The sequence below is a fragment of the Bos grunniens genome, chromosome 13, assembly GCF_055505025.1.
Source record: "Bos grunniens cultivar Pamir isolate PY7600 chromosome 13, Bosgru_T2T1.0, whole genome shotgun sequence".
NCBI lineage: Eukaryota > Metazoa > Chordata > Mammalia > Artiodactyla > Bovidae > Bos > Bos grunniens.
The window spans coordinates 48,951,847-48,979,711 of record NC_141177.1 but is presented as its reverse complement, the minus strand read 5'-3'; the positions used below and the strand labels follow the sequence as shown (position 1 = coordinate 48,979,711).

Here is a 27,865-nt window from a genome sequence, read left to right as displayed (position 1 = left end):
GGACGCTGGTCTGCTGAAGATTTTAGAAATGTATTTATAAGAAAACAAGATCAGAAAGGCATTTACTAGGGTCAGCACCTTTAATCATTTGAATTAAAGGTACAAGATGGTGCAGGAAGGTAAACTGAGAGTAGAGAGCCCTTAAAACAAGCACATTGAGTCACAGGGAGAAAGGGAAGCTGCTCATGGGACCCAGTGCGTCCAAGAGGCCAGAGGAGTTGCCCTCACACCTGAACGTGACCTTTGCCCAGGGCCACTCAGCCTGTCCACTCCCAGCTTTGCTCTCCCTTCATAGTACCTCCACTTTAGTCAGGAATTCCTCATTGCCATTCCTGCACCCTGCACGTGCCAGAGCTGGGAGACCTGCAAGCCCTGCCCGCCTGCCCTCCCCCCCACCGCCGCCCCCGCACATCTTCTCTTTTCTAAATCTTATGCTTTGAAGCAGGTCCCTGATGGGCTGATGCTCAGTTGCAGTGAGAAATCCCACCAGTCCTTCTGGGTCAGTCTGTCTGAATCCACATGACACTGCCTCCTGATTCTTCCTTCCCCTCTCCCTCCAGCCAGAAGTTCTGCCTTTTCCCTCTGGATCAGTTTCCTAAAGCTGCTGTAACAAAGAACCACAGACTGGGGGATCTTGGATAACAGAAACTGACGGTCTCACTGTTTCAGAGGCTGAAAGTCCACGGTTGAGGTGTCAGCAGGGTTGGTTCTTCTGTGGCCTCTCTCCTTGTTTTGTGGACAGCAGCCTCCTCCCTGTGACTTCATACTGTCTACCCTCTGAATGTGTCTGTCTCTGTGGCCAAGTGTCCTCTTCATATATGGACCCTAGTCGCACTAGCATTGGGTTCACCCTCATGAGCTCATGACCGATGGACTTTCTCCAGATAACGTCACATTGTGAGGAATTGGGAGTTAGGATTCCAGCCTTTTATTTATTTATTTATTTATTTATTTATTTATTTATTTATTTATTTATTTTTGAGAGGGAGGGGCACACAGCACAGTTCAGTCCATAACAGACTCCTATTGCATTTTTATTTATACTTTTTAAAAACACATCTTCTTTTTAAGATAATTTGGCTATAGTGGGTCTTTGTTGCTGCACATGGGCTTTCTGTGGTGAGTAGGGGCTACTCTCGAGTTGCGGAGCACAGGCTTCTCACTGCAGTGGCTTCTCTGGTAGAGCACAGGCTCTGGAGTGCAGGCTCAGTTAAGGCACAGGGGCTTAGTTGCCCCATAGCACATGGAATCTTCCTGGAGCAGGGATTGAACCTGTGTTCCCCGGCGTTGGCAGGTGGATTCTTTACCACTGGACCACCAGGGAAGTCCTGTTTATACTTTTCAATGAATTGTCATCTGCAATGCAAGCTCCTTGTGGGATCAACAGCTTAGCATCTCCTGTTTGTGTTCTCTGTTGAGCCTGACACTTTGCAAATACTCCATAAATGCCTGAATGAATGAATTAGTAAGCCTATGTGCAGGAATGAATATGGACCAATGCTGTGACAGGTCTGCGTGGACAACACAGAAATGCACTGGAGCAGATGATGCAGTTGCCCCTCTGGTAGGTCAGAGCTGACCTGTGGAAAGACTCCACCCAACAACCAGAAAAAAGTCTGTCCCACATGGACTTGAGATGTCATCATTGGCAAATGATGCTCTGTGTTCTTTGTGATTCCTGATTTAAAAACCAGAATGGCTATTCGTGAAGTGCAGGTGTTCATAGGAGAAGGAACCCTGAAGGTGGTGATGGAGGAGGCGAAGGAGGGCAGGTGGAAGAGAAGTAGGTGCCAACTGTATAATGCCTCCTAGGAGGGGCTCCGACACTGACAACGTCTTCCCCAGACATGTTCGTTAGTTGCTCGCGTCCTTCATGTGCAGGAATTACTCATCTAAAAGTCCCATTTTATTTTTCTTTGCTTCCATGTGAGCTCAGGTGTCCTTGTTTGGCTGTTGGTGGGGATTCCTTTACCTTTCTGGGGACGACACATCCCATTACAGCCATTTCAGGGCAGATGCTAAAGTGGTGTTCACATGGCAAAGTCAGAAGCAAGATCTAATAACAGGCAATTTATGTCAGTTTCCAGATAACATATGTCAGTTCCAGTCTATCCTTAAAGTAACTTCCAGAGTTCCACGTGTCAGTCAGGGACATGTCCCAGGACTCTGGCAAGGCTGGGGTGAAATGTTAGGGTGAGGATATTTTGGAGACCGCCTTCCCTTACTTTCAGCTTGAGTTCCATTCTGCTTCTGCAGCTTTCTTTTCAATCCCAGCAGCATGACATAAAGAACTCTGCAGAGGACCAGTTCATTGTTAGAAACGAGGGGTGCTGCTCTGCGAGTCTTTCTTCCTTATTGATCTTCAAGGACCTACATGATGGCCTGTGTGTTCAAATAGTGAAACCCGTGGGGGTATTTCCATACAAGCTGGACGCCCATGGCAAATCCCTGCTACTGATTCTAGAAACAGAAAGCCTCTCATGTTTTCCCCGTGCAAATCTGTCTCTCTTATCTAACTCTTTGGGGATGTCTATTGAAGGTAGTCTGGGGAATCCTCTTTCTCTGAGCAAGTGCTTGAGATGTGCATTTACTTTTTATTCATTTATTTTTCACTTAATTTATAATCAATATTTTTAATTGAAGTATAGTTAATTTACAGCACTGTGTCAATTTCTGCTGTACAGGCAAGTGATTCAGTAATTATATACATATATATACACACATTTTTTCATATTCTTTTCCACTGTGGTTTATCATAGGGTATTGAATGTAGTTCTCTGTGTTGTACAGAAAGAAGGACCTTGTTATTTATTCATTCTATATATAATAGTTTGCATCTGCTAACCCCAGCCTCCCCCTCCATCCCTCCCCAACACTCTCCTTAGCAACCGCCAGTTTGTTCTCTATGTCTGTGAGTCTGTTTCTGTTTGATAGATAAATTCATTTGTATCATATTTTAGAGTCCACCTATAACACGACTGAGCGACTTCACTTTCACTTTTCACTTTCATGCATTGGAGAAGGAAATGGCAACCCACTCCAGTGTTCTTGCCTGGAGAATCCCAGGGACGAGGAAGCCTGGTGGGCTGCTGTCTGTGGGGTTGCACAGAGTCAGACCTGACTGAAGTGACTTAGCAGCAGCAGCATAGTGATACTGTATGGTATTTATCATTCTCTAACTTCACTTAATATGATAAACTCTAGTTGTATCAATGTTGCTGCAAATGGCATTTCATTCTTTTTAATGGCTTAGTAGTATTTCATCATACATATGCATCACATCTTCTTTATCCATTCATCTGTTGATGGACACTTAAGTTGCTTTCATGTCTTGACTGTTGTAAATAGTACTGTTATGAACATTGGAGTGCATGTATCCTGTCTAATTAGAATTTTCATCTGTTCCTAATATATGCCCAGAAGTAAGATTGCTGGATCATATGGTGTAACTCTTACTTTTAGTTTTTTGGGGAACCTCCACATGGTTTTCCACAGAGACTGCACGAAATTTCATTCCCACCAACAGTGCAGGAGGATTCCCTTCTCGCCACACCTTCTCCAGTATTTGGTTTTTGTAGACTTTGCAGTGATGGCCATTCTGACCAGTGTGAGGTGGTACCTCATTGTTGTTTTGACTTACATTTCCCTAATAATTAGTGATGTCAAGCATCTTTATATGTGCCTATTGGCCATCTGTATTTATTCTTTGGAGAAATGTCTCCATTTCTCCATTTGGGCCCTCTGCCCTTTTTTTTATTGGGGTGTTTATTTTTTGTTGTATGAGCTGTTTGTACATCTTAGAAATTAAGCCCTTGTCTGTCTCATTGTTTGCAACTATTTTCTCCCTTTCTATAAGTTGTATTTTCATTTTGTTTATGATTCCTTTACTGTGAAAAAGCTTGTCAATTTGATTAGGTCCTATTTGTTTATTCTTGTTTTTATTTCTGTTGCTTTGGGAGACTGACCTGAGAAAACATTGGTATGATTTATGTTAGAGAATGTTTAGCCTTTGATCTCTTCTAGGAATTTTGTGGTGTCATGTTTTACATTTAAGTCTAAGCCATTTTGAACTGAAGAGTGTGTGTTCCTGGTTTCGTGTGTATGCCTGTTTTTGTGTGGTAAAACCATACTCTTTTGATGACTGTAGTTTTGTATTGTTGTCTGAAATCTGAGAGTGTTATGCCCCTGCTTTTGTTCTTTTTCTTCAGGATTACTTTGGCAATTCTGAGTCTTTTATGGTTCTGTGTGAATTTTATTATTTTATTCTAATTCTGTGAAAAATGTCACGGGTCAGTATTCTTGCCTGAAGAATCTCATGGATGAAGGAGCCTGGCAGGCTACAGTCCAGGGGGTTGCAAGAGTTGGACACAACTTAGCAACTAAACCGACACCAACAGTGTGATAGGGATCTCATTAAATCTATAGATTGCTTTGGGTAGTATGGCCGTTTTGACAATACTAGTTCTTCCAATCTCAGAGCATGAGATATCCTTCCATTTCTCTGAATTCTTTTCTGTTTCCTTTTTGATGTTTTATAGTTCTCAGCACATATTCCTTAAATTCTTCCCCCCCGCCCCCATTTCTCTTCCTGTGGCTGGTTTCTAATTTCATGCTGTTGTGGTCAGTAGGGTGCTTGAGATAATAGGGTGCTTGAGATAATTTCTGTATTCTTACATTTGTTGAGGCTTGTTTTGTGCCCTAGTATGTGGTCAGTCCTATCCGCTGGATCATCGAAAAAGCAAAAGAGTTCCAGAAAAACATCTATTTCTGCTTTATTGACTATGCCAAAGCCTTTGTGTGGATCACAATAAACTGTGGAAAATTCTGAAAGAGATGGGAATACCAGACCACCTGACCTGCCTCTTGAGAAACCTATATGCAGGTCAGGGAGCAACAGTTAGAACTGGACATGGAACAACAGACTGGTTCCAAATAGGAAAAGGAGTACGTCAAGGCTGTATATTGTCACCCTGCTTATTTAACTTCTATGCAGAGTACATCATGAGAAACGCTGGACTGGAAGAAACACAAGCTGGAATCAAGATTGCCAGGAGAAATATCAATAACCTCAGATATGCAGATGACACCACCCTTACGGCAGAAAGTGAAGACGAACTAAAAAGCCTCTTGATGAAAGTGAAAGAAGAGAGTGAAAAAGTTGGCTTAAAGCTCAACATTCAGAAAACGAAGATCATGGCATCTGGTCCCATCACTTCATGGGAAATAGATGGGGAAACAGTGGAAACAGTGTCAGACTTTTATTTTGGGGGGCTCCAAAATCACTGCAGATGGTAGTTGCAGCCATGAAATTAAAAGACGCTTACTCCTTGGAAGGAAAGTTATAACCAACCTAGATAGCATATTCAAAAGCAGAGACATTACTTTGCCAACAAAGGTCTGTCTAGTCAAGGCTATGGTTTTTCCAGTGGTCATGTATGGATGTGAGAGTTGGACTGTGAACAAAGCTGAGCGCCAAAGAATTGATACTTTTGAATTATGGTGTTGGAGAAAACTCTTGAGAGTCCCTTGGACTGCAAGGAGATCCAACCATTCCATTCTGAAGGAGATCAGCCCTGGAATTTCTTTGGAAGGAATGATGCTAAAGCTGAAACTCCAGTACTTTGGCCACCTCATGCGAAGAGTTGACTCATTGGAAAAGACTCTGATGCTGGGAGGGATTGGGGGCAGCAGGAGAAGGGGACAACAGAGGATGAGATGGCTGGATGGCATCACTGACTCGATGGATGTGGGTCTGGGTGAACTTTGGGAGTTGGTGATGGACAGGTAGGCCTGGCGTGCTGCGATTCATGGGGTCGCAAAGAGTCAGACACGACTGAGCGACTGAACTGACTGATGCAGTCAGTCCTAGAGACTGTTCCATGTGTACTTGAACATATATATATTCTGGTTTTTGCTGTTGTGTCCTGAAAGTGTCAATTAAGTCTATTCTATTGTATCATTTAGGATCTCTGTTGCTTTACTGATTCTCTGTCTAGAATATCTGTCTATTGATGTGAGTAGGGTGTTGAAGTCTCCTGCTTTTATTGCATTCCCATCAGTTTCTCCTTTTCCGTCTCTGTTTGTTTTATGTATTAGGTGCTCCTATATTAGTGTTTCCCAGGTGGCACAGTGGTAAAGACTCTGCTTGCCAATGCAGTAGATGCAAGAGACTGGGGTTTGATCCCTGGGTCAGGAAGATCCTTTGGAGTAGGAAATGGCAGCCCACTCCAGTATTCTTGCCTGGAAAATTCCATGGACGGAGGAGCCCATGGGATCACAGAGAGTCAGACATGACTGAGCAGCTGAGCACACATACACATATTAGGTGTTACGTATGTAAACAGGTGTAAAATCCTCCTCATGTATTGATGCTTTTATCATTATACAGTGTCCTTTATCTTTCTTTGACCCGTTTCCCTGGTGGCTCAGACGGTAAAGCGTCTGCCTGCAATGCGGGAGACCCGGGTTCGATTCCTGGGTTGGGAAGATCCCCTGGAGAAGGAAATGGCAATCCACTCCAGCACTCTTGCCTCGAAAATCCCATGGACGGAGGAGCCTGATAGGCTACAGTCCATGGGGTCTCAAAGAGTCGGACACAACTGAGTGATTTCACTTTATCTTTCTTTATGGCCTTTGTAAAACAAAGTATTTTATCTGATATGAATATTGTGACCCCAGCTTTCTTGTCATTTTTGTTTGCATGAAATAAATATCTTTTTCTATCCCTTCATTTTCCATCTATGTGTGTCCTTTGCCCTACAGCAAGCCTCTTACAGGCAGCATATTGTTGGCTCTTGTTTTTTTTAATCCAACCTGTCATTCTGTGTGTTTTTATTGGAGCATTCAGTCCATTGACATTTATGGTAATTACTGATCGATATGTATTTATTACCATTTTGAATCTTGTTTTCCCATTCATTTTATATTTCTTCCTTGTCATTTTCTTTTTGTTTTTCTTGTTGTGGTTTGATGATTTTCTTTTTTATTATGTGTGTGCTTAGTCATTCAGTTGTGTCTGACATCTTTGCAACCCCATGAACTGTAGCCGGCCAGGCTCCTCTGTCCATGGGATTCTCCAGGCAAAAACATTGGAGTGGGTAACCATTCCCTTCTCCATGGGATCTTCCCTACTCGGGGCTCAAACCCCGGTCTCCTGTATTGCAGAAGATTCTTTACCGTCTGAGACACCAGGGAAGCCTCCTTTCTTATATTATACTTATGTTTTTTTCTTTTTGATTTTTGTGAATCTATTTTATGTTTTTGATTTGTGGCTACCCTATTTTTCAAGTATGTTAACACCTTCCTATGTCTGCTTTGCCTTAGATTTATAGTCATATAGGCTCAAAGACATTCTAGGAAAAAAAAATCTACATTTTCTTCTCTTCTCTCTCATATTTTATGATTTTGATGTCCTTTTCTACACCTTCCTGTTCATCCTTTTGCTGTTTGTTGTGGTTATCATCAGTTTCACAGAAATTTTGTTTGTTTGTTTTAATTTGTGTATTGGCTTTATTTAAGGTGATTTGTTTTCCAATTGTGATTTTCTCTTTCCTGTAGATTCTTACTATTTAGGGAGACCTTTCAATATTTCCTTCAGATTACTGGTTAAGTATTGTTTTATTCTTTTAGTTTTTGCTTCTCCAAGAAAATTTTTTGATTTTTCCTTTATTCTAAATGGTAATATTACTGTGTAGAGTATCCTATATTACGGATTTTTCTCTTTCAGGAATTTGAATATATCTTGCCACTCCCTTCTGGCCATCAGAATTTCAGTAGAGAAACCAGCTGATAGCCATATGGGGTTCCCTTGTAATGAACTCTCTGTTTTTCTCTTGCTGCCTTTGGGACCCTGTCTTTAAGTTTTGTCATTTTTATAATAATATGTCTTGGTGTGGTCTGTTTGAGTTTAGCTTGTTTGGGAACCCTCTGTGCATTCTGTACATGAATATCTCTTCTTTGTTAGGTTTGGGAAGTTTTCAGCCATAATTTCTTCAAATACATTTTCAATCCCCTTTTCTTTTTTTTTTTTTTTTTTTTTTTTGCAGCTGCGGGTCTACCGAGCCCAAACCCGCCGCGGAGGAAGAGGAGGAGGAATCCATCCCAGCGCGGTCACGCGTGCGGAGACGAACTCCACACCAACTCACCGACCTTCAATCCCCTTTTCTTATTCTTCCTTTTCTGGAATCCATGTTACACATTGATTGGCTGGCTTTTGTTATCACATAGGTCTCGTATTGCTTTTATTTATTTTAATTTGGCTTTCTGTCTGCTATCCCAATTGGGATATCCCAATTGTAAGTGCTATCCCAATTACCAATTGGTAATTTCCATTATTCTATCATCCAGACCATTTATTCTTTCTTCTGTGTTATCCATTCTGCTGTTTATTGCTTTTAGCTCAGCTTCTCTCTCTGCAAATGAGTTTGCTAATTTTTCTTGGTTTCTCTCTGTATTTTTTAGTTCCTTTTTAAAGTACTTTGCATTTCTGTTGATAGCCTTTCTTAATTCCTTCAGTATTTTCATTATCTCCTTTTGGAAATCAGTGTCTATTAGAATAAAGAGGTCTGTTTCATTGTTCTTTCAGGGGAATTCTCTTGATCTATTATCTGGGAGTGGCTCCTTTGCTTCTTAATTTTACTTACATTTCTCTCACTCTGTGAGTTTAGGGGAAGCAGTTACCTACTGTGGTCTTGGAGGACTGTTGATATGTGGGGGTGACCCTAAGGAGCTTGTGTGGGTTTAAGGGCTTTTTTTTTAGTATTGATGCTTGTTCCCTCCTTCCTCAGTGTGTTTTGGTCATTATCTGCTTGATAGGGGTGTGCAGATGTGGTGGCTGGTGCCTGGTGCTAGGGTTCTTGGCAGGGGTGGTGGCTTAGGTGTGCCCTGAACATGTGATGGGGGTGGTGGTGGCTCGGGACTACCCTGGAGTCTGCAAGGAAGGTGGGTGACGGTGGCTTGCACCCAGACCTGGAGCCAGTGCAGGTGGTGTCCTGCCCTCTGTGAGCACGAGCACAGGGAAGGAATTTGGGTCCCGCCTCTTCCCTCATGCACCCCTCAAACAATGACGCCTGGCCTCTAAGGCAGCTGGGACTTCCTCCACGCACACCCTCAGTTGTGCTTGCAGTCAGATTCCAGCCAGCCTAGGCTGTTTTTGCATGGCCATCCCCAGTCCTCTCCCTGGTCTGATGTCTGAAGCCTGAGTTCCAGCTCCCAGCCCCATCCTGCACCTGTGGGTGCATGTCTCAGGCTGGGGCGTGCAGGGCGGCAGCACTGACTGCCTGTGCAGCTTCCCCTCTGCTCTGGCTGCTGCAGTTCTCTTCTGAGGCTCTGAAGCTCCCCTCCGTCCTGGCCAACCTCCCTGCTGGCGAGGGGGCTTCCCAGAGCAAGGAACCTTTCCTCTCTCATAGCCCCCTCCTGGGGCTCAGGTCCCGTCCTGATCCCTTTCTCATTTTCTTTTTTCCTACTTGCTTACGTGGAGATTTTATTGCTCTTCCGGCAGTCTGAGGTCTTCCAGCAGCATCCAGTAGGTATTCTATGGGACTTGCTCCACACGCAGAAGAAGTTTTTGATGTATCTCTGAGAGAAGTAAGGCTTCACATCCTTCTACTACGCCATCTTGATCACACTCCTGCAGTTAGTTTGTATGAGTAAAGGAGGAACTAAAGTAGGGGTTTTTCTTTGGATCAGATACTGTTCCAGTATATTCAGTATTCCATTCTTTCAGTTTTCAGTTTATTTGCATATGAATCATTACCTTGACTTTGGCTTGTTATGGTCCCATGACCTTCCTGGCCACTCACTACACTGTTGATCTGCTTTCCACAAAGGCCTGTTTTGAGGCTTCGGGTCCTTACTCTGGATCTGAGATCAAGAGAGGCCTGTGAGCCTTAGAGAAGGAGCTTATGGTTACCAGGGGAAAAAATGGGGGAAAGTTAGTTAGGAAACTCGGGATGGACACGTACACACTGCTGTATTTAAAATGGATAACTAGCAAGGTCCTTCTTTATAGCACATGGAACTCTGCCCAATTTTATGTGGAAGCCTGGATGGGAGGGGAGTTTGGAAAAGAATGGATACATGTGCATGCATGGCTGAGTCCTTTCCTGTCCACCTGAAACTATCACAACACTGTTAACTGGCTCTACCCCAAAACAAAACAAGAGGTTAAAAAAGACCTGTGAAATCAGTCCCCACATCCTCCCTCTCTGGGCCCTGGCTGGATGCTGCCCACCCTCTGTAGGAGTGTTGAGTGGTGGTGGGGTTTGGAGGGGCTGGGTCCCCACGGCTGCTGCTCTGGACCCTCACACTGAGCCCTACGTGACCACAGAACCTCATACACACCAGCATCAGCATCCAGGGACTAGCGTCTGAGCCCTGCTGTTAATGGGAGAATTAACATGCCAAAAAACAAATGCAGTTTTCCTCTTAAGAAAAAAAAACAGCATACCTCTCAATGTTAGTTGGTGTAAAGAAAGATCTAGAAGATTATAAATCAAACTGTTGAAGTAATTGTATAGAATATGGAAGTGGTGACAAAGACACTGCCCTTGACCAAGCTGTAGTCAGTCTCCTCTGAGTCTGTCCTTGGGTGTGGCCTCAGAGACAGGCCCATGTGTAGCTAGATCAAGGTTTAGCCAGACCCCCTCCCTCGATGTCTCATCACCCTCGTGACCTGTCGGACTCCTCACCCTCCACCGTCCCCCAGGTAGTGTCTGGTCACCCTGATCTGCCCTGAGTCCTCTTAGGTCAGTTTGGCCAGAACTGCCCTTTTACCCTGGTTTTTCCTCTTAGTGGTTCTCTATCCAGTGACCCCCACCTCCACCTGCTTCTTTGCTATACATCCTCACTCTTCCTTGTGTCTTTGGAGTTCAGTCCAGTCTCTCCCCTTCAGCAGTGGCCCCTACACCTGTCGTGATTGTCCTAAATAACATCTTTTTTATTTTTGGCTGTGCCGTGAGGCTCATGGGATCTTAGTTCTTTGACCAGGGATTGAACCCGTGCCCTCCACAGTGGAAGCACTGGGTCCTAACCACCGGACCACTGGGGAAATCCCTGCTTACTGTCTTCACAGGTGTCATGAATGATTATTTCTTTTAACAGAAAGAACAGCTATGACTTTCAGTCTCTAAATTATATATCCTTATAATATTTGCATTTTTCACATAGATTGGTGTTACTTTATTTTTAAAGTAGCTTTCTTGTGGTATAATAACACACCTGTGTAAGTGTACACTTCACTCAAGTTTTAGTGCTTTTACAGAGCTGTGCAGCCACCACCACAATCCAGTTTTAGAAAGTCTATACTTTCAGAAAGTGCCACCCCTAAAGTTCCCTCATGCTTATCCACAGTCAGTCTTTACTCCCATCTCTATCTGCCACCCGTCTGTCTGAATGGATTTGTCTTCCCTGGAAATTCCAAATACATGAAATTGAACAGTTTATATGGCCTTTTGTGTCTGGCTTCCTTCACTGAATGATGTTTCTTTTTTTTCCTCCCCTTTATTTATGTTTCACTGGAATATAGTTGATTCACAGTTTGTGTTAGTTTCAGGTGTACAGCAGCGTGATCCAGTTACACATATACACATTTTCATTCTTTTTGCAGATTATTTTCCCATATAGGTTATCACAGAATACTGAGTAGAGTTCCTTGTGCTGTGCAGTGGGTCCTTGTTCTTTATTTCATATTTGGTAGTTTGTGTCTGCAAACGCCAAACTCCGGCTTTTACCCTCCATCTCATTTTTCCCTTTGGCAGCCGTGTGTGTTTTAGATATTTGTAAGTCCATTTCTGTTTTGTATGTGTTTATTTGTATCATTTAAAAAAAATTAGAGGAGAAGGCAATGGCACCCCACTCCGGTACTCTTGCCTGGAAAATCCCATGGATGGAGGAGCCTGGTAGGCTGCAGTCCATGGTGTCTCGAAGAGTCCGACACGACTGAGCGACTTCACTTTCACTTTTCACTTTCATGCATTGGAGAAGGAAATGGCAACCCACTCCAGTGTTCTTGCCTGGAGAATCCCAGGGATGGGGGAGCCTGGTGGGCCACCGTCTGTGGGGTCGCACAGAGTCGGACACGACTAAAGTGACTTAGCAGCAGTAGCAGCAGAGTGATATATGGTATTCTCTTTCTCTGCCTGGCTTACAGTGTGACAATCTTTTAGATCCATCCATGTTGCTGCAAATGGCACTATTTCATTCTTTTTTATGGCTGAGTGGTCCTCCACTGTATGTATTATACCACATCTTTATATCTATGCCTCTGTTGATGGATATTTAGGCTTTTTTCCACATCTTGGCTATTGTAAACCGTGCTGCAATGAACATTGGGGTGCCTGTGTCTTTCCAGATTATGGCTTTATCTGGATATATGCCTAGGAGTGGGATTGCTGGTTCACATGGCAACTAGTTTTTTAAGGAACCTCCATACTGTTTTCTGTCTTTGCTGTACCAACTTGGATTCCCATCAGCGGTCTAAACGGGTTTCCTTTTCTCCACCGCCCCTCTAACATTTATTGTTTGTAGACTTTTTGATGGTGACCATTCTGACCAGTCTGCAGTGGTACCTCAGTCTGGTTTTTATTTGCTTTTCTCTGATCATTAGTGATGTTGGACATCCTTTCCTGTGCTTTTGGCCATCTCTGTGTCTTCTTTAGAGAAATGTATGTTTAGATCTCCTGCCATTTTTTGATTGGGTTGTTTGTTTTTCTGACATAGAGCTGCATGAGCTCTTTGTATATTTTGGAGATTAATCCCTCATCAGTTGCTTCATTTGCAAATATTTTCTCCCATTCTGTGAGTTGTATTTTTGTTAATTTGTGCTGTACAGTAAAGTGACTCAGTTATTAACACACATATTCAGTTTGGTTTATCACAGGATGTTGAATATAGTTTCTTGTGCTATAGGAACTTGCTGTTTATTCCTATGTTGCATCTGCTAATCCCAGACTCTCAGTTCTTAAATGGCATTTCTGAGGTCCAGGTGTATTGGAGTGTTGATCAGTATCTTGTTACCTTCCCTGTTGGATAGTATTCCATTGTGTGAATCTACCACATTTTGTTTATCCATTTCTTAGTCAATGGACCGATGGGTTGTTTGCAGGTTTGGGTTATTATGAATGATGCTGCCGTGATCATTCATATACAAGTCACTGTGTAGACAGGGTGTTACGTTATAATCAGAAGAAAAGAAAGAAGTGAAGGACCAAAACAGATTCTCAAGCTGTTTCTGGAATGCATCCCCTTTTACAAGAATGGAGCTCAGGCACAGGAGGGGCTGGAATAAGGAGAGAACGAAGAGGGGCTCCTGAGCGGCCTTTCTGACCCTGACACAGCCCAGGAAGAACACATCGGGGTGAGGGTTCCTCACCTCTGGGGCCCGCTTGTACTACTGCAGTTCCCCCACAGCCTCAGGACACTCATGACATCTTGTCTCCACCCAGACATCCGTTCCCCTGTGTTAAAGTTCTTTAGTTCAAAAGCAGCAAATGAAGAAAACACCAGCTGTTTTTAATAAAAGTTCCCCAGATGGTTCACCTGGGAATGTGGCTCTGGAGGAGGGGTGCAGCGCAGCTGGCTGAGGTGTTGAGACTTAGCACGTCATGTGTTCAGGCAGGGTCCCTTCCCAGGACGCAAAGGTCATGTCCTGCTATCACAAAACCACATGAGAGAGGAGGATCTAGTTCTGCAGACTGGAGAGAGATTTGGGGAAACAACTCAGGAAAAGAGGCAAAAAGCAAATGTGAAACCAAGACGGGTGCCCCGTTTATAATGAGGTGAGAGGCAGACACAGTGCTGGGGACAGTGCTTAGTACACCTGGGTATAAACAGTTTTAGAGAATTTGGGAAAATCTAGGGTAATGGGTATTGCTGATGACTCTATTGTCCATCACACCTACAGCAGGCTCTCCACCCAAAGGGCTTCTTCTCTGCTCCTCTCCTCCAGCATGCTTCTCTGCTCCTCCTTCCCTTGGCTTTTCCATGTTTTCTCTTTGGAAGGGCTTCCTGGGTTGAACCTGTCATTTCTAGATGTGTGACCACGTTCCTTAATTTTTAACTCTCTTGCTTTCCTAAGTCCCCCTCCATGACAGTAACACTGAATGGCCTTGGTAAAAATCAGTCGTAGGAGGTGGGCAGTTGCAGTGCTGATTTGAAGAGGAGGTGGAGGTGGGACAGTTCTGTGACGGCCCAGTGTCACACAGTCGTCAAGTGGTGGGGCCAGGAGCAGGTACAGACCCCTGACCTAGTGCAGTCTTGGGGGACAGGGGGCTCATATGGTCAGTGATGGAGTTTGAAGAAATCACGGAATCGATACATGAACTATTAATAAGACCAAAGTGGGGGTGGTGGTAACAACTCATATCGGGGTATGTGGTCTTTGTTCAAAACCATGGATTTGGGGTTTGTTTATTGCAGTTAATTTACAGTGTTGTTGTAGTTTCAGGTCCACAACAAAGTGATTAAATTACACATACATTCTTTTTCAGATTCTTTTCCCTTGGACCCTGGATTTTAGAACATAAAAGCTGGTGAGTTTTTAATGTTTTTCTACCTACCTTATATATGCAGTATTTTTAAAAAGGCATTGAGCTCTTGAATTTGATACACAGCTATAGTTAAAGATAAAGAGCTTCTGTTGAATTATGACTTGAAAAAATATGTCTTCAACTCATTTTATGGGCTGAATATCTGTCTGGTTGTATGACCTTGTATTCCATCTTGCCCTGAGCTGCATTAAAAGTTACAGCAGTTAATACTGAATGGTGAAATAGTGGTACAAGGTTAACATTTACAAACAAATGTTTACAGATAGGAACTCAATGTGACCCAGTTCATAGTTGTGTTTATTCTGAAGCTTTTATTTTGGATTCCTCCGTCACCAAATGACATGTATAATGTTTACAACAGGTATTAGAAATAGAGTTGGTTTTTTTTTTTTTTTTGAAATTTCTACTATTTTAGAGTAAAATTGTAGATACTGTTCCAAACCATCGTCAAAAAATGCAGAGCAAACTTTTCTGTATATAAACTGTACATAAAACAAGGCACTATACATTTGGGGGCGATATTAAGGTAGAAAGGTGGATTCGCACAGATTCTTAAGAGCCTTTGTTCATCTTAGCACCGGAAGCAGCACTCAGAACGAGTCAGACTTCACACCAAAGGAGACGCTTCTGAACGTGGGTGAAAGTACACACAGGTGGCAGAACTAACTCAACAGAGGCAACTGCCTTTTAATATTATTTTGACACCAAAAAAAAAAAATCTTAAAAGTGAATGAATACATATTGGTTTGTTAAATACATATTTGATTTATATGGTGTTTATATAAATATATATATATTTTAGAATCCACAAACTATCAAAATAACACTTTATAAAGAGAACTGCTTCAAAAAAATAGGCAACGCTGAGCTGGAGCGGGAGGGCGGTGCCGTGGCCGCCACTGAGGACCTGCTGCATAAGTGCGTGTAGGGCCAAGGATACCTCACGAACATCACCTGCTGACGTGTGGAAAGCATGTTCCCAGAGAGTTCTCTGGGACATTTACAAAATACACAACTCCCAAACAAGCAGGAGAGCTGGTCACTTCAGGTTTTAAAAATGCAGATGAAAAAACATATTTAAAAATACCAGGCTCCCCCACTAAAACATCCATTTTCCTGGTCCATCAGTATTGAAAGTGACCACCCAGGTTCCTCCAGCATCTCCTGACTCAGAACAGACCTTTCGCTTTCTTCAGGTTCACCTGCTTCCAAGCGGGCAGTGCATTGTACTCGTCTCGGGTCATGTCTAGTGCAAACTGGGAGGAGAGAAAGAAATGCCCAGCGGCTGAGTGAACGGACCCTCTGACAAGCCATGCGCGACACTCAAATGCAGTCCCACCCAGAAGAAACGCTTACCTCGAAGTCCTCGTCGGTGAGATAGATCTCCAGCTTCAGAGGGTCAACTCCCTCAGGGAGTGGCCTGGCTAGGAGGTCGGCCAGTGGGTAAATGGTCTTACACAGTTTGGCTAAGACATCCTCCACTAGGGTGATCTGATTTGAAACTTCCGTGTCCTGGAGAAGAAGAGGGAGCCAAGAGGGGGACCTCCATGTCTGCACATATTTCATCACGTGCTGTGTATATCACCTGGCCCATCCCCACCCCACCCCACCCTAGCCTGAGATGCCATCTCACCCTTCCATGGGTTTTCATATACATCAACAAAATAGTTTAGGGCCTATCACATGAGTGAATTATCAAGAAGATGATTACATGTGAAGCTGAGACATCAGAAGCATGCAAATAATGGAATGTTTCAAATATATAAAAGCTATTAACCTTAAAAAGAATCACCCTCCCCTCTATACCTCAGATCCCATATCCTAATCCTCAGTAGAAAAAGAAGGTAAGAAAATCCATCTAGAATGTGCTGGGGCTGAATGGAGTGCACAGGATGGCACTGATTGATGTCCTTGAACCTAGAGAGCTTCGAGGTGTCCTGGGTCACACATCCATTGTGCACAGAGACACCTCACCATGCCTGTTGGCTCCCAGGCAGCCTGAGACCCCACCTGTGAAGATAAAGTCCACCGGGCTCCAGAGAGCTTAGGATCAGCAGCGGAGATCAAGCAGGCCCTCTCTGTGGTCAAGCAGCAGCACACTTTTGCAGTTTGTTTAAAGTTATCCAGACCTCCTATCAAATATCCCCACGTCATCTCCCACCAAATAAAAAACTTCCTTGGGGCTGCTGTTGTGAGCAGTGTTCAAAACCCATACATTAAGAAATTCTACAGAGCTGCGGTAAGCTTCCTCTTCTCGGTGCAGCTGGGAAGGATAACATGTTGGCTAATAATGTGTTTTGGTGAATAGAGGTTATGATAAAAGCCTCATGGAGATAAAGGATGGCAGGAAAGAGGAGTCGAACCATCCTGCATCAGGACAGGCTCACACCACCTTCACTCCCTGTGTTACCTGAGCAGGTGAACTCATCATGGAGTTATTCTATGTCTCCTTGAACCCAAGGTTGAGGTCTGAGACGGGGTTGTTCTGTGGTGCTTTATATGGACTTAAAGAGGCAATGGATCTTTAACAGGTAGAAGAGATGGCTGCTTTTATTTGTGTGTTGTCTTCAAAGTAATTAAGTTCACCTTTGCTTTTGTTTGGACCTGAGCATGGTGTGTAGAAAGTTACCCAGTTATTTTCATTGACTTCTCCTTATTTTCATTGACTTCTCCTTAGGCTTCTCTTCTCCCTACGCTGATTCTGTGTAGACTGGTCAACACGTGAACAAGGAATTGCATTTTCACGTGAAAACGCAGTTGGCCTTTTGTCCCCAGGGGAAGCCACCCTACAGCCTGAAAGGCAGGGAGCCCCTGGAGCGGGGAGGAGGGGTGCTCACCATCTCCGTGATCTCTGCAATGTCTTCTCTGTGCTCCCAGCTGGGGAACATGTTGGTGAAGGTCAGGGGTTCCAGGCCAGCGTGGATGAGGTAAGACTTGGGGGGCGGCTTCTTCAGGTTTTTCCCTGCGGTCACACAGAAGGCAGACATCACAGACCTGGCGTGGCCCTGAAGGCCCTGTCTTTCTCTGATTTCCCCTGAAATCTTTTGTTTGCATCTCTTGACTTCAGGCTTAAAACGTAAGTTGAGTAGTTGGCAACCCCGCCTGGAGGATGTTTACATAAGATGTTTAACTTCATGCATATAGGTATGCATACAGTTGCCTGGAAGTGCCCTGACTTTAAGGTTCCTGACCCTAACAGAACCCTCCCTGGATGGGAGGAAAGACAGGCTCTCTCTGTGGTGTCTGGGGGCTCCTTTTCCTCCTCCTGGACTCACCCGTCAAATATTCCTCCGACTTCCTGACCCAGCATCAAGCTCAGTGGGAATTAACCAGCTAATGACAGCAGTTTAGAAGCGGCTTTAGCTTAAATGTTTGGTGGGAAATTTAGTATTTTATTATGAAAGAGTTTCTCGAGAAAATAGACTGTACATACTCAGTAATACTAATCAATGAGGTCTTAAAAATTAAGACAAATTAATTACTGGCATCTTCATTTTATATAAAAGACCAACAGTTTCAGGTGGATGGTATAATAGAGAAGCCACGAATGGACTGCACACCTTTCTTTGCAGATGTAATACTAATAATGACAGAAAGGTTGCCGTCGGCCTTCCAGCCCATTTGGGGGCACTCTCTACTCCCTGACAGGGTCCCTCAGCATGATTAACCCTGAGTGCAGGAGGGTTTTAACCAGGCTACCATCCCACAACTCAGCTGTTCATCTCGAGGGTGACAGGTTAATAATAGATGGCCTTATAGTATCAGGTTGGCCAAGAAGTTCATTTGGGTTTTTCCATAAGATGTTATGTAAAAACCCAAAAGAACTTTTTGGCCAGTCCAATAGAAGAGATATTCCCTAGTTTGTTGAGATGGGGAGGGGCAATATAAGGGGTAGTGGATTAAGCAGTATAAACCATTAGGTATAAAATCTGCTACCAGGATACATTGTATAACATGGGGAGTATAGTTGATGTTTTATAATAACTATACATGGAGTATAACCTTTAAACATCATGAATCATTGTATCATACACCTGTAACATATAATATTGTACATTTACTCGACTTCAATTTAAAGAGAAATCTGATTCATGTTGGCAGCTTAGAATGTATTAATTTCAAAAGTAATAAGCCTCAAAAAGTTCCAGGGGAAAAAAAAGTCGGTTTCATGGCTGACTGCAGTTTTTTCCCCAGGCTAGTGCCACCCACAGAAAGGGAGGCCTGGCCCGGGTCTCTAAGTGAGTCTGCAGAAAGCCATCAGGGTGTCTGATGGAGGGTGCCCACTGCTGGGGGCCTCACCTCGGCAGTACTGCAGCACTGTCTCCATGGCGCTCTTCCGGTCCGAGGCCCAGCGGATGCGCGCGGAGCCCGTGATCTTGTTCTCGATGGGCCACCAGCCTTGCCAGAGGTACACCTCGTGGTGATTGTCGACAAGGAAAAGTGCTGCGAGGGCAGAGCAGACAGTCAGGGACTCTTCCCCAAGCCTAACCGGTGCCTCCCTCCCTGCCACTATGGTCAGTGGGAGAAGCCCCTTGGCAGGTAAACTCAGGGCCACAGGGAGGGTCCCCCTGGTGACGTGGCTTTCGAGGGACAAATCAGGCAAAGCCTGAGGCAGAGCTGGCATTGACGAGGTAGGCTCTTTCCTCCTCTCCTCTTAATTTCCTGCCTCTCCCAACTCCGCAGTGGCTCTCTGGGTCCTGGCCAGGTGCCAAGATTGGGATAGATGAGACACGTGACCCCCGAGGGGCTGTCAGCACCACTGACCCCCAAGAGCATGTTAAACACTGGGGAGCACATCGCGCTTGCCCTGCCCATGCTTGACCTGCTAAGCAGGCCACCTGAGTCCACGGTTCCTTTAGGGAGGAATGGGCGGGCGGAGATCCTCTTCTCTACAGCAAACCATTAGCCTGACCCTTCTTTGACGTCGCCAAGGCCTCTCACACCCGCGGGCTCAGCTCACCAGAGTCTTTTCCTGGCTCTCATCTCTGGGTTCTGTGATAACCACACGACTGAAAAGCCCAGTGGAGGCTGAAGACCCAACCTGAGCCTTAGGATGAAGAGGTGGGTGGCAGCCCTTTATAAGACACTAGCTAATATTTCCCTAGTATGACCGTGTATACCAGGCAAGCTTTTCAGGTGGCGACGGGGTGGCCAGGGTCCATGAGGTTCCTGATGCCACTCCAGGCTCTTGTAATGTGAGAGCGGAGACGCCCCAAGGCTGGGACAGCTGACCTCAGACACGACTGTCTGCAGCCCAGTCCCTGGTGACTGACCCAACCACAACAGCACAGAGGCTCTGTCTTGTGGTGGAGGTCATGTGGAAACAGCCCTGACCTTGGGATCCGGAGGCACAGGAGAGAGCCTTGGCCCTGCTCTGCAGCCTGGAATTGTAGACACCACTCTGGGGTTCACCCCAAAGATGCTCCCAACCCCTGCTCCTACTACTCTGGCAAGGTTCCCTTGCAGCTGAGGGTTTCAGGGAAAGCTTTTGCTTTACCCAATAAAAGGGAGAGACTTGGCTATCATTGCAGTTTCCCCCACTCTTTTTTTTTCTCTTTTGAACAGAAACATGATGGCTGGAGCAAGGGCAGCCATATGAGAACATGAATCAAGAAGATGGAGGGAAAGCTGAGAGAACAGCAGAGACTGATGCCTGACATAGTTGCACTCAACCTATTCTTAACTGATGAGTTTGGGTGAGTTGAGTATCCGAGGGTCAGTTTTTTATACTATAATACGTGATTGAGGTCATCTTCCTTTGGTTATGGGGAGGTATGAGGATTACATGAGCGATAATATAAGAAAGTGTACTTGGCAGATAAAAACTGCTTACTAGATGCAAAGTAAAAAGACTTCTTAGAAGGTGAGCCTTCTGCTGGCTCAGCACGACTCCCCCCTTCTGTGGGCCGTACCTGGCTGTGGGGCGCTGTATAGGTCTTCCTGCAGGAAGGGCATAGAGTTGACCACAGAGGGGTCTCGGGCGGGATACATGAACTCTGTGGCTGAGAAGTCACCAGAGGAGCTGCTGAGGATGAACAGGCGGGGTGTGAAGTTAAAATTTCCAGGATCTTTGAAAGAAAAGAGAACAAAAAGCTAAAGACAAATAAATTCCAGGTGGACTGGAGAATTAATGTAAGACATGAAGTGATCAAAGCACGAGTGTAAAAAGGGGTACAATTCATCTGAACTTGGAGGTGGGCAAGGCCTTTTTAATCATAACTGCATAAGAAGTAATTCAGGAAGAGATTTATGCATTAACAACATAAAAATGAAAAATTACACTGCATTAGAAAGCACCCTCAACCAAACAAAATGAAAAGACAAGTGACAAAATGGGAAATATGGAAACCTGTTCATATCTTTAGCAGGATATAAAGAAATGTAATAATAATAAATATCTAAAAATGTGCTAAAGGCACAAATAAAATATTCACCCAGACAGAAGTATATGTGGCTAAGAAATACATATAGACAGCATTTAACAGTACTTCTAATTTAAAACATTAAGTTATAACAGTGTTTGATCATAATTTCTACCATCAGTGAGGAAAAGTAATAAACCAAGCATGTGACTGTGCTGTGAAATGTACACATTTGTAAACTGCTGGTGAGGTGGGCTACAATCAATGGTAAGAATGGAATTTGGTGCCAGTGTTCTGGGGACGCTTGCAGATGTTACTGTAAGACTTTATAACTTCACCACAGTTGTTCCAGGTATAGGAATTTACCTTAACTAGAAACAAATGCAGATAATTCTTTTGAAAACTATTCACAACTTTAGAGAAAAATTTGAAACAACTCAGTTCTCCAGCTATTAAGTAGAGAGTGGCATATATACTCATAAAATACCTGCAGTCATAACTCTATAAATATTAACATAGGCTTTGGGAAATGGTTCATCATAAATTTTTTCAATAGATACATTGGAAAAATCTTTTGGAGATTTGTGACAACTTGAAAAACCTGCAGACAAATTGCATAGCCTAGAAATATTGAAAAAAGTAATAAAATTTAGGTATGTCATGAATGCATCAGATCTATGTAGATACCTACCTTTACATAGGCATAAGGTGAGTGATATTTAATGTAAGTTTTCTTACTGTTCTATAACTTTTTTCAAAGAATTACTATGCAGTCTGCATGTCTCTTGTAACTGGAGAAGTTGTGTATCAGTTATCTTTAGGGGTAGGTGATTTTTATAAAAATGTAACAGTGCTTTTCAATAGTTTATTACGACTATTGTGACTGAAAGGCTGCATGCCATAAAAGCGTTATAACCATTCATTAGTGTATCAGCTGGGGTGCTGAGAAGCAGCTGTATCAGTGACACTAGGCGATATAAAGTAATCATATTATTGCTTTTTTTGTTATCAGTGCATGAATCATTCATTATATTGGGTTGGCCAAAGAGTTCATTCAAGATTTTCATAACACATGGAAAAACCTAAACAAACTTTTTGTCCAACCCAATATCTGTAAATAAATACAAATTTGTTTCACAATATCTTTTAATTTTTGATGTCTAGTATTAGTAATACATATAACATCTAGAGTATTTTGTATCCACTAAGACAATATTGATGTAGGTACTGACAAATGATTCATCTCATAAACAGAAATTTATAGTATCCTATAGTAAATGTAATTTCCATCCCTTATAATTTTCATTACATTCACTTTTTTTAAGAATTATATAATACATACAACCTACAGACTAGGTGTTAACTCTGTGTTCTTGGTAAGGCTTTCAGTCAACAGTTGGGTATGAGTAGTGAAGTTTGGGGGGAGTGACAGGTTATATGTAGGGACTTGCCTGGTGGCCCAGGGGTTAAGACTCTGCCTTGCAATGCAGGGGACACAGTTGGGGAACCAAGATCCCACAGGCCATGGGGCAGCCAAGCCCTGACAGAGCCAAATAACAAGTTATATATGGATTTTCAACTGTGTGTGGGGGGGGGAGGGGTGGAGCTTAGCCCCTAACCTCTATGTTGTTCAAGGATCAACTATATTTTAAGAACTTCCGGAAAAGTTTGTAAAACTCAAGAGGCAGTACAGTTTGGTCACAAGGACATCCCACTGTTGTCCAACCTGGGCTGAGATTGTTAAGCTCCCAGGCCTCAGCTTCCCTGCTGGTGAACCAGGGCAGCTTCTAGGTTGGGCTGTGAGCATGGGGTGAGGGAACATGTAGCCGGTGGTTAGCCAGGGCCTAGCTCAGCCTAAACTGCTTAGTAATTGTTCGCTTTTCTTATGTTGTTCTGTATGTATGTCAACCTGTAAATTTCGTGTATTCAAAGACAAGACCGACCCACTCTCATTTAAACCCCAGTTTCCCAGGACAACTTCCCAGGTGGCTCAGTGGTAGAGAACCCGCCTGCCACTGCAGGAACCATGGGTTTGATCTCTGGGCTGGAAAGATCCCCTGGAGGAGGAAACAGCAACCCACTCAAGTATTCTTGCCTGGAAAAACCCCCTGACAGAGGGTTGCAAAGAGTCAGACGCAACTTGGTGACTAAACCACCACTATTTCTCTGCACCCTGGGCACTGGCTAAACCAAAAACACCTCATCCCAGAGGCTCATGCTGTGTCCATCTGGTTTCCTGGAATGCTTCTCCCTCCTTCCCTTCTCTGCAAGTCACAGCTACACATCCAAGGCTCCAGGAAGTGCCCTGTCCTCTTTGGAGCTCTGTGCAACACTTCCTGGCAGAAGCATTCTCTATGAACAACTCTGCCCTGACACACACAGTATCTACTTGGCATCATAACTAGTGATAAATGTTATTTAGTCTTCTTATTGGGTTGTTGGCCCGAGAAGACCCGGCCTTGGACTCCTCGTGTGTTGTGTGGAGCACGTGTGCATAAATATTTAGATACTGAGGAAGCTGGTGCTCGGAGGTGCCGGTTGTAGGCTTACCTTGAAGCATGCAGTCGTAGGCTTTCCGGTCTCTCCTCCCCAGAGCGTCCCAGAACCCCAGGGGCTCTGAGCCTTCATCACACTCATGAATTGTCACTTTGCTGCTACTGTGCAGCCCGGCCTCCAGGGGACATCTGCATGGAGAGAGGCCAATAGTTTTTATCAGGCCTGGAACTGTGGGCAGGACAAAATTATTCCAGACTACATCTACAGATTGGCTCAGCATCTTTCCTGCTTTCCAACTAAAACGGTCCTTATAATGAATGACAGCGTGTTCTGTAGTATATGAGTGGGTTCTCACCTGGGGCTGTCTAGTGTGCTGTCTCTGGGTCGTGGGCACCTGCCTGGAAAAGGAAGGGAACCCAGTATCCATTGCGCCTGCCCTGGGGACTCTGGTAATGCCCTTGGGCGGCTGTCTCCCGGACACCCTTGTCCCCAAGGAGGGGGCACCTGACAGTCTGACACAGTGGGTGTGTCCCAGCTCTCTCTAGCTGAGTGTTTGCAAACCTTCCACACCTCTGACAAAACCAGCTCTGATCCCCTAAATGATGTTTGAAATTTGTTCTCTTTTAAATAACCAAGAACCCAGGCTGATAATTCAAGAGCCAAATCACACCTCTGAAGGGGTCTTCTGCCTTTTACGCAAGCAGGTAAATCCTCAGAAAGTGGGGACAACCCTCAAGGGGAGGTTTGGGCTGAATGTGTGTCATGAACTTAGACCTTCAGGGCCCCTGACCTCATGGGGACCTCCCCACGCTGAGTCATGCTGGACATATGGGGGCATCCACGGGGTTCTTGGGATCCTCAGCCTGTACCCTGGAGGCCCTCGCTCAGGGAGAGGTGCTCACACACACGGCACTCACTGGTCCTTGATTTTATTGGCTGCAGTCCGTCCGACCTCCTTCGTGTGGGCCTGGGCTTTGCATCCATGCCACAGGTAGATGAGGGCTTTGTGGACGTTAAGGACAACCATGGACGTCCTAGACCTGAGGCTGCTGCAGTGACAGGCCACCTCCAGCAAGTTCCCCTCCACAGGCACCTCTCCGCGCACACAGTACAGCCGCCACTCACCTGCAGGGGGCGCCAGTGGCACAGTTAGGAGGCGACTGAGCAGGGAGGGGACCCTGCCAGGCAGCCCAAGCCCCACTCCTTCCTGTGTCTGGAAGGGCAGGTGGAGGCGAGGCCGGTTTCTAACTCAGGTCCAGAAAACAAACCTTTGTGGACTCAGAAACAGGTTGCCAAAAGTTTGCAATGCAGAAAAACCAGTTTCACAAAATTTATAAAGACCTAGGTAAGTTGTAACCAGGCATATTTTAAGAAGCTTGAAAGCTGTGATGATTTTTTTTTTAAAGATGTTCCTCAACAGAAATCTCATAATTTAAAAGATAAAGTCACTGATTTTTTTTTTCCCTCCAGGATCCAGTTTAAGGTCAACTTGTGGCCTTCTGCATGCAAAGCTGGATTCTGAAGGCAACTCCACAGAAGGAGGGGGAGGGGTGTGGGCGCCCCATAAAGCTGATTTATAAGGCAAACTTATAAATTTGCCTTCAGCTACATAAAGAGAGACTTACTCCAAACCGCCACCCCTGTAAAAATACCTTCCCCGAAGGAAAAACAGAAGCGAATTCCAAGAGTAAGAGTGACTCACTCTGTGTGTTCTCTTCCTCCTCCTCCCGTCTCCCGGAGTGGACCACCATCCCCCCCTGGAAGCACTGCAGGAAACAGGGGGGCTCCTTGCCCTGCAGGACCTGGACCTTCCGATTGAAACACATGACAGAGTGATAAGTCACGGGCCGGTGCTGTGGTCGTACAGGTAACACATGCCCGGGTAGAAAATCTGAGAAATATTGAGAAGGACAAATAAAAGCCAGTGATAATACCGTGATTTATAGAGAACACTATTACAGTTCTAGAGTACAGCTTTCCTATCATACAAAGTATTTTTCAGGTGTATATGTTTCCAAGTAGGATTGCTGTTTTATGTTGCTTTTATACCTTGATTTTCTTCACCTAGTGTTTTTCTATCATCACATGTCCTTTAAAGCATGAATTCTGATATTCTGCAGTAGGGATATAATGTGATTAATTTAAACATGTTTCTAATAAAACGTCTCAGCAGTTAGAATGACCAGCCACTGACTCAGTGTTTCTGGGGAAAAGAACTCTCTCTTTTGCAGCCTCTCGTCCCCTCAGAGGGCCTGTCACCCAGGGCACCTCAGTCACTGCGTCTGTCAACCCATCAGTGTGGGATGCAACATAGTAACAGGAACCAGGGCTTGAGTCAGCTGACTCACTTTGCCAAAGACATTTTCCCTTAAACAGGAAACTTGAACAGAGCCTGGCAGTTGGGCAGCATTGAAAGGCAGGAGTGTTTCTCACTGTAAGTTACCAACCTCAGGACCTATTGTGCATCATCAAGGGCCATTTTGTGCGAGTGGTTTCTGTTTCTTCAGTGATTTTTCACCCACTGGATTGATAGAAAATGAAATGCTCCAATTGGATTAAGACTCAAAACCCTAAGGATGATTTCCAAGGTACGATAAAACATTTGTTTATGGCCTCTACCTGCCCCCTCAAAAAAGCAGTTGAAATGATCCACTATGAGGAATAAATTAGCTTTCAGTGACAAACAGCTATTATGTGGAAAATATAGTCCACAGTAAAAAATATGCATTAAATACTTTTAGGGAAGAGGGTTGGTTCTTAGGAACCTGAAGGCTGAGTGCTTGTGGATCTGTTTCTGGAGAAAATACCTCTGCTCTCTTTCCTGATGTTTTTCTTAACTATTCATCCAAGACAGTAAAAGGATGCTAAGATCTCCAAAACGCCAGAATCAACTCTTAATAACCCATAATAAAGGAAGGGACCCAAGGTTAGATAATCCAAACGTTAAAAAGGAATGCTTTCAAAACCTTTGACTTTGGGCATTGGTACCTGCCAGGCATCACACAGGCTCTGGGGTTATGGGGTAGGTAAGACCAGGATAGACACAGTTTCTTTCATGCTTAGAGAGGAAGACAGAATAAGTAAACAGTGACCGTCCCTTTACGTTGGGGTAAGTGCTGTGGAAAAATAAAGCAAAGGGACAGAGAAGGTGGAGAAAGCATAAGGAGGTGACATCCAGACGGAAACCCAGGGGAGTGCCAGGCCGGGGAGATCCCTGCAAAAGCCCTGCAGTGGGCAGAAAGTGGGGAGCCATAAAAAGGTGGGAGTGGCCTGAACAGGCGTACAAGACAAGCGAGGTTGGAGGGTGCAGGACTGACCCTGGGTGGTCTGGGTGTGACGGAGAACAGAGGGCAGGGCATGATCTGAAGGGTCCTAGGAAAATCACCCAGGCTGCCATGGGAAGACTCAGTCTTTACATACATCTCTGATATTTCCTGAGGATGGATTTGTGTAAGTGGAATAACTGATCAAAGTGTGTGAGCACTTTAAGGTTCTTAAGCCAAAGCTGCCTTTCAGGGTGGCTGTTTCAATTTACACTTTGCAGCAGAGACAGGCATGGGCACGCATCCTCCTGAATCCTCACCAGCCCTGGATCCATTCTTTTAAAACACTTCTGCCATTTTAGGAGTGGAAAGTGGCATCTTTGTCCTATTTACAATTCCTTGATGATCAGTTAAGTGAAAACTTAACGCTTATGGGCTCTTTAAACTTAATTTTGTAGATTTATTATTTGCAGATAAACTTTGCTGCTGCTGCTGCTAAGTCGCTTCAGTCATGTCCGACTCTGTGTGACCCCATAGACGGCAGCCCACCAGGCTCCACCGTCCCTGGGATTCTCCTGGCAAGAACACTGGAGTGGGTTGCCATTTAAGACCATATTATAAGAGGTCTGCCTTCCTGGCCAGGGAGGTGATGAAAGAGGAGACGGAGCCTGAAATACAGAGAAGCCGGATCAAGACTAAGGAGGCTTTGGACAATGCTGTCCTTTGTTCATTAGAATCAGGTCCTTAGGGAAACAAGCCAGGCGCCCTCCTTTACCTTGTTTGCAGCACGTCTGCCTCCAGGACTTACCTGGGCCCCCCTTTCCTCGTCCAGCTCCACTGTCATCAGAGCTGATGTGCCCTTCTCACTCACGGTCGACTGGCGGCCTTGCCAGAAGAAGTAGACACATTTCTCTTTGCCAGCCACCCTGACCGAGTGCTCCCCCTTCTGCCGGCTTCCCACTGCAAACACAAAGAACAGCAGAGCGTGGGGTGGGCAGGGGATAAACCGCAAGAAGAGCCAGTGTGCAGCTCAGGCCTCCAGACTCTGAGGACAAACAGTAGAGGCGCAACCCTGGGGTGCAGGGCTGGGGATAAATCATTTACAATGGAGGGAATGTCGATCTTGGTTGGCCACTGGAAGGGAGAGAAACCACCTTTCTTCCAGCTAATGGACCCCAAGCCTCCAAACTGGAGGAAA

The 27,865-nt window shown here is 44.6% G+C and overlaps 2 protein-coding genes and 1 long non-coding RNA gene across 55 annotated transcripts in view; 2 read left to right on the top strand and 1 right to left on the bottom strand.

Moving 5' to 3' along the window:
- LOC147360954 (uncharacterized) overlaps positions 1–17,473 on the top strand; it is a 64,713-nt gene extending 47,240 nt beyond the window's left edge. The window contains exons 4-6 of one of the 4 annotated variants that reach the window (XM_086333983.1): positions 8,046–8,226; positions 14,487–14,528; positions 17,224–17,473. In XM_086333983.1, coding sequence (XP_086190109.1) covers positions 8,046–8,226; positions 14,487–14,528; positions 17,224–17,245 — 245 coding nt within the window. In that variant the 3' untranslated portion in view covers positions 17,246–17,473. Of the gene's footprint in view, positions 1–8,045; positions 12,848–14,486; positions 14,529–17,223 lie in introns of those variants that run through there. The other 3 variants (XR_015139528.1, XR_015139527.1, XM_086333982.1) reach the window with 3 other exon arrangements.
- The window catches only part of SVIL (supervillin), a 256,217-nt gene continuing 243,189 nt past the window's right edge, over positions 14,838–27,865 (bottom strand). For all 50 annotated transcript variants that reach the window (XM_086333936.1, XM_086333952.1, XM_086333949.1 and 47 more), the window contains 9 exons: positions 27,476–27,627; positions 25,107–25,212; positions 24,322–24,529; positions 23,459–23,592; positions 20,459–20,614; positions 18,846–18,989; positions 17,384–17,508; positions 15,903–16,058; positions 14,838–15,802 (listed from right to left, as the gene is read on the bottom strand). In XM_086333936.1, the coding sequence (XP_086190062.1) occupies positions 15,716–15,802; positions 15,903–16,058; positions 17,384–17,508; positions 18,846–18,989; positions 20,459–20,614; positions 23,459–23,592; positions 24,322–24,529; positions 25,107–25,212; positions 27,476–27,627 (1,268 nt within the window). In that variant the 3' untranslated portion in view covers positions 14,838–15,715. The remainder of the gene's footprint in view (positions 15,803–15,902; positions 16,059–17,383; positions 17,509–18,845; positions 18,990–20,458; positions 20,615–23,458; positions 23,593–24,321; positions 24,530–25,106; positions 25,213–27,475; positions 27,628–27,865) is intronic.
- On the top strand, positions 18,987–25,583 carry LOC147360953 (uncharacterized). Its single transcript, XR_015139529.1, has 2 exons — positions 18,987–20,242; positions 24,875–25,583. It is a non-coding gene; the product is annotated as an uncharacterized LOC147360953 (long non-coding RNA).